At 34.3% G+C, this 7033-nt stretch overlaps 1 protein-coding gene across 1 annotated transcript in view; it reads right to left on the minus strand.

The window, feature by feature from the left end:
• The window catches only part of LOC106877634 (uncharacterized), a 58166-nt gene that overhangs the window by 40814 nt on the left and 10319 nt on the right, over nucleotides 1-7033 (minus strand). Inside the window, exons 2-3 of the mRNA XM_052969865.1 lie at nucleotides 6108-6765; nucleotides 78-242 (exon numbers count right to left, since the gene is read on the minus strand). Coding sequence (XP_052825825.1) covers nucleotides 78-242; nucleotides 6108-6765 — 823 coding nt within the window. The remainder of the gene's footprint in view (nucleotides 1-77; nucleotides 243-6107; nucleotides 6766-7033) is intronic.

A 7033-nucleotide genomic window follows, 5' to 3' on the forward strand; every position in this document is an offset into this window, starting at 1 on the left:
ATACACACACACACACGGGAGAGAAAAAGAGAGAGAATGTCCAACAATAACAAATAAAATGTAATTTAAATGCATACGTGTATGTTGTTTCTTGATGGGGTCCCATTCAGAATTTCCAACATCCCACGTGATGTCATATGATTCCATGCTGCCTTCTGTGTCAAAAGATTTTGCTTGTTCCATTTCTTCAGATTTCCGTCTTAGCCGCTTTAAACTATTTGATGAATCAGCATTCGTTAACACTGCACATAGAGATAATTAAGTAACAGTTAAGATAAACAGAATCACACACATCTAATGATTTGTAGAAATCGTTCACTTGTTTTTAATGTGGTTTTCAATACCAAATGCTTTCATCAAATTCTTGTGACCTGTCCACTTAATTGTGTTATATGTATATATAAGAGAGAGAGAGAGAGAGAGAGATAGGAGGGAGTGAGGGAGGGGGAGAGGGAACGGGAGAGAGGGAGGGATGGAGGGGGAGAGAGAGGGAGGGGAGAGAGAGAGAGAGAAAAACCATATGGAAGTCTGCTGAGTGTGTGTGTGTGGAGAGAGAGAGAGAGAGAGAGAGAGAGAGAGAGAGAGAGAGAGAGAGAGAGAGAGAGAGAGAGAGAGAGAGAGAATGAGAGAGAGAAAGAGAGAGTGTGAGTGCATGTACATGCACATTATTGCATTTATTATGAATTAATTAGCAATCCACATTATCTAAAATTAGGGCTCTTATCAGAAAGAGAAGCTTAGTGACAAATTTAACATGTGCCTACTCTTCATCCTGGAATTCATTCAGAATTTCTAAGTCTGTGGAAATTTCTGTTTGCAGAATTAAAGAAAAATCAATTTGTAACTTAAAAGAGTGGATGACCTGAATTAGATGATCTTAAGGTGAATATTGTTATAAACAATATACTAGATAGTAACAAGAATAAAAATAATATAGACCTGTATTCCATTGGGAACAGAGAAACAGTTTTGCTCTTTTTGCACAAACCATGTACCCAGAGGGTTCAATAGGAGTCTGGCAAACTAGCAGAAGATCAAGACTATGGTACATTCATTAGATTAATGGTGTGCCCACGCACTGATTGAGGCAACATTGGTAAAAGCCAAACATAATTAGAAAGTAAAATAAAAAAGCCAGCATTTTGCCTATCAGTCTTTGCAATCAATTTAATTACAGTTTAATTAAAGTGTTCTAAAAAGGGTTGCCTTAAGTTAGCTATAGCTGGAGACCATTTTGAACATAAAAGAATTTTCCTCTTTCTTTGATTAACCATTCATGAACAAGCTGCTCTTAGACCCACCTGTCTACTTTTCTTGGTTTCACCGCCACAAAATGGAAACAGATGCCTTAATTAACAAAGCCTGTTAAACCAAATGAGAAATCATTTGCCATTTGTTATTTCAACTAAAAACACATTATCTGCTTGTAGACAGTTTATCTTAGAAACATGGAAATATGATTAACACTTTTTCTAAAATACAAATTACACAGTTGATTTGGTAAAACACAATGACATACATTTTCTCAAAGACATTTATGTAAACTTTATTTTGATTGATGTTGTAAATTACAGTGTGTTATACTATAATCTATGTAAACTTTATTTTGATTGATGTTGTAAATTACAGTGTGTTATACTCTAATTTATGTAAACTTTATTTTGATTGATGTTGTAAATTATGGTGTGTTATACTCTCTGTCTAAATTACTGTTCTATTTAAAATCAGTGCTCACAGACCATATGCTATCTAACTACAAATCAACTTGTACCAATAAGATTTGAAGAGATCTACTTCTGCTGGTATGTGGAAAATGAGGAATGAATGATTCATAATCTATTATTTTTGTTGTTGCTATCTGTGAACATTCCTTTGCCTACAAACACTTTTCTTTGGATACATATACTAAGAAGGAGTGTAAGAAAGGGGGAGTCACTGAGAGAGGGGCTGAGTGATTTAAAGCATAATTGAAATTCTATAATTAAGTAGTTGTAGTTGTGTTATAATAAAAATAAGGAGCTTATAGATTCAGAAAGTTTTCAGCGGAATTCTAAAACCTGTATTTTAGTATTTGTTGAATTAAGAGAAGTTGGCAAAAATTGTAAAACATTAGTTAGATAAGTATTAGTATATTTAATAGTCAGAGCATTAAAGAACTAATTAGAAATAAGTATGTGCTGAGATAAATGGGTAACTAAGTACTAACACATTTAATGTTTGGAGCATTAAAAAGCTAACTAACAATAAATGTATAGAAATATAAACAGATAGATAAACATAGAGATTGGTAAGTTAGCATCAAAATCTTTTAGGTAGAGAGCATTAAAAAGCTAATGTGTGTGTTTATGTGTTAGTTCTAACTTAATATCATTTTCATTTTTTAGAAGAATTACAATATTTAGTTTTGATTCTCCAGGTTCCAAATTTCCCCAAAGATGGCTTTACTTTGCTTCATTCAACTGATCCTATCAATCAAACAACTGAAAGGTCTTTTTTGTGTGTTTGTGAGTGGGGAAGGGGTGGGAGAAGAGTAAGTTTACAGAAACACTGGTAAATAAATATCCTAGAATGAATTATAAAAACTGATGAGTAACACGAGTGCTACCATAATGAATATAGTGAACCAAGAAATTTTAATTAATGAAATTACAACCAAGAGAGGTGAAAAGAAACAATATCTTTATGATTAATTCTGGTCTAGAGACAGGAGTCAACCATAAAATTTCATTTAATTAGAATTAGAATAATAATAGATTGTATGTAGGACAGTATGGGTATAACTCTGAATATGTCTTTACGTTATTAAATCACATTAGTAAAGTATAGTCCAGTGGTTCTCAAACTGGGGTCAGTGGTCCCTTAGGGGACTGTGAAGTGATTTTAGGGAGACCACGAAGACACAAAGAGACACTGGAATACTGTGAAAACGGGGTGGCTTGAGACAGTTTTAAAATTTCAAGACTTTCAACTTTTTTCACATGCTATCATCCCTTTTTGTCATTGGCCTCAAAACCCCATGTCACTCCTACACACTCATTTGCTATTCACACTTGTTGTACAAGTGTGACTGGCTGATAGAAAATATGTGGTTATAACAGTTGATCATGCATGTGTTGTTAGTATTTTTCGTTTCTCATTTGTTTTGTTGTTTTGTAACTAATTAATCAACTGGTTCCCTGTATTTTCATGTGCATCTATTGTATCCTGATGGGGCATTGTCTAGATTAAGTTGGGGTTTTTGGGGTTGCGGGTCTATGGGCAGTGTGGTTCATAGTCTGGAAATTATGATACATAACTGTATGTTATTTTTTTTCATGTTGATTATCCTGCATTTTATAGGGGACCGTGAATCATCAAAAAGGCTCGATGGGGGCAGGCACATAAAATTCTTCGTAAAGTTTGAGAACTACTAGTATAGTCTACCTATTACTGCTACAAATCAGAATGAATAGAGAAAATATAATGAGAATAAACATAAGATGGAAACATGGACATAGTTGTCACTGTATCAGATTTGCTCACCATTGTTTTTCATATCTATAATCAATTTTCATCAATTAAAATTCTAGGATTGTTTCCCCTACTTTTGTGACCAGTTAGTTATTTACATTCTGATTTGCTTATCCACACTATGGATATCATTTTTAGGGTATGAAAATGTCTTGGGTCATTAAATTAAGTACATTACATAAAATTAAGTACATTTATAGTATTAGGTTTTTGTGAGGTCAACGTTATCATTCGAACAAGGATAAATAGACTAAATATTAATAATCAATAGGGGTTTATTTAATTCAGTCGATGACACCAGTCAGTGAAGAATATAAGTCTTTCTGTCTAGTCAAACAACAATTGTTACAAGAAGATGTTTTAAAAAGTTGACCACTAATAATGTTATTTAAGCATCATGAAACCTCTATTGTTACTTATATCTTTGTGTGTAACTGCAAACTAACATATTACTAGCTAGCTACATCATCTACCTACACACATCACAATGTGCATTTATTTTTGGAAATCTAGATTGCTAGTTACCTGAATCACCTATCTACACGTGCCATAATATGTATATCTGCACATCACCTCCTACACACACCACAATGCATGTGTCTGTTTGCAAAGTAATATATTGATATAGTTAGCTACATCAATATTGCCACACTCACATAACAATGTGTATAACTAACTGTAGTTAGCTAGCTACGTTACCTACCTACATTAACATCAAACAATGTTGGTATACTTTAGAAATTCAATTAAGAAAAGTCATGTTTAATTTATAAAATATTAGGCGTAGGAGTGGCTGTGTGGTAAGTAACTTACTTACAAACCACATGGTTCTGGTTTCAGTCCTACTGCGTGGCACCTTGGGCAAGTATCTTCTACTATAGCCTCGGGCTGACCAAAGCCTTGTGAGTGGATTTGGGAGACGGAAACTGAAAGAAGACCGTCGTATATATGTATATATATATATATATATATATATATATATATATATATATATATATATATATATATATATATGTATGTATATGTTTGTGTGTCTGTGTTTGTCCCCCAACATCGCTTGACAACTGATGCTGGTGTGTTTACGTCCCCGTAACTTAGTGGTTCGGCAAAAGAGACTGATAGAATAAATACTAGGCTTCCAAAGAATAAGTCCTGGGGTTGATTTGCTCGACTAAAGGCAGTGCTCCAGCATGGCCACAGTCAAATGACTGAAACAAGTAAAAGAGTAAAAGAGTAAAGAGAGAATCACCCAACAGAAATATTTCTGTTTTCTGCTACAACAACCACAACAAATTTCAACACATGCCACAACAGTTACTAGCACATCATTCCACTTGATAGATATAGCAGCTAAATTTCCCTAAAATGATGCTCTCCAATCTTAAAACTGGATGGACATTGGACATTGTCATCTAATACAAATCCTAAAAAGGTAGGGTGGTCATGGATTTTCATTCTAGGTTAGGTGTGTAAGGGCTGACCTGGGACTAATCAATGATACCCACCAAAACCTAAATATTAAACCTCACACACAGCCATCACTTGCAGCTAAGTTTACTGATTTTACACAGTTAAGACTCGACTGTAAAACTCTATTGAAGGGAAATGGAATGTACTTAAATTTATATCTATTTTATGAGTGAGACATAGTAATTAGGGCAACATTCATGACAATTTTTAGGACTTCCAAAACTGATAGCAGGTAATGAAGAAGTTATATTGAGAGGTAACGACTGGCCTAAATGCTTGCAACAGAAAGCATCTGCTAAAGACATCCAAGCATCAAAAGCCAGTGTTGAACTGAATGATGGATTACAGGTCAGCAGGTTGTGTTAAACCGGAGAATGGATTAAGGGCCAGTTGGTGGTGGAGAGAAGAGAGAAAGAGAGGGGGAGTTACCTTCCTCTTTTATGCTAATTTTTGCTGTTATATTTTCATTTCTAACTCAATCCATTCACATACATAGGCTTCCTCACCCACACATATACTTTACCCTCCCCTACATAGACACTCTTTACCCTTTCCACCCCCGGAGGTAATTTGAGAAAATTTAGTTAATTTTTGAGCTGGATGTAATTATTTGATAGATGAAAAGAGTTGAAAGTCAACAAATAGAGCAAACAATTACTCTGATATCAAAAAGTGTAGCAGACACTATTTATAAATATATAATCAAAGTAAATGTCGCTTATAAATAAGCATTCATATGTTACTTATAGATCAACAAATACATCAAACATTACCTTTAAAGACAGCAAGTCTATAAGATATAACAAATAGATCAAGCATTTACTTTTAAAGATTAGAAGTAGATCAGACATTACTTATAAAACAATATATCGAGTTACTTATGAAGACAATGAGCCAAAGAGGAAACCTCTACATTGTTGCTTAACCTGCAACAAGTAGTAGCCAAACTGCCTTTAATCGCACACAGTCATCTTAAAAAAAAAGTAAGAACACAATTGTGTAGTCTTAAATATTACAGAGTCTGAAAATAAGATGTGTTATGTCTGCTTTATCTCTGACCTTAGGTCTTCTTGATCAAAGCTGATCTTGGGCTAAACAACAAAATAAATAGAACAGATGTTACTTACAGGCAGGAGAAGCCATATTCTGTAACTGTAGACGTAAAGTTAATGAGAGCGCCGACTGGTAATCCTGGCCACCATCAGAGATATGTGACAACAATTCTTCGACTTGAGCTATCAAATTGGCTAATACTTCAACAGGAACACAATCAGCAGAATGTTGGCTAGTCTCTAGACTTGCATCAGTTTGGGTTGATCCATCTACCCATGACGTATTCAACAAATTGAGATTTTTTATTTCAATCTGTTTAGTCTTTAACAATTTACGTTCACGAATTGAACGTAATGTTTCAGCTAAGAGTTCATGTGAACTGCTGCTGGTATCTTCATCATCACCATCTTCGTCTTCTTCTTCTTCATCTTCTTCTTCCTCCTCATCAGCTTCAGCGTTCGAGTCAACGTAAGCCAGTTGACTCTTGTCTGCTTCTTCAGCATCATAGAAGACATCTTCACCTGAGTCAAAGTCATCATCAATATCACATTCAGTTTCTTTGTGGACAACAGGTTGTAAGGTGTTTTCCCTTAGTTTGTCTTCAGTTGCTGTTTGAGTTTCATCTTCACCAGTTGACTTTGTAGCAGCAAAAGTCTCCTTACAGTTATTGGAACATTCATCATTGATACCTTCTGTTGCTGGGTCCTTGTCCACCTTGTTTCCCATTATAGCCTAACAAAATAGAGAGAAATAGAATGCTGAAATTTGTAAATTATTGTATGCATGACAAAAGACAACAATGTTAGAGAAAAAAACACAAAGATAAAACACCATCAGACTACAATGTAAAACAAGATTAATAAAAATAATGGGAGATATAACAAAACTGGAACCCCACTCGCTGTAAAATGGTACCACCACTTATATTCTTATATATATATATATACATACAAACACACACATACATATATATACATGTGTGTGTATATATATATATATA

Source organism: Octopus bimaculoides, chromosome 8, assembly GCF_001194135.2.
Source record: "Octopus bimaculoides isolate UCB-OBI-ISO-001 chromosome 8, ASM119413v2, whole genome shotgun sequence".
NCBI classification, from domain to species: Eukaryota; Metazoa; Mollusca; class Cephalopoda; order Octopoda; family Octopodidae; genus Octopus; species Octopus bimaculoides.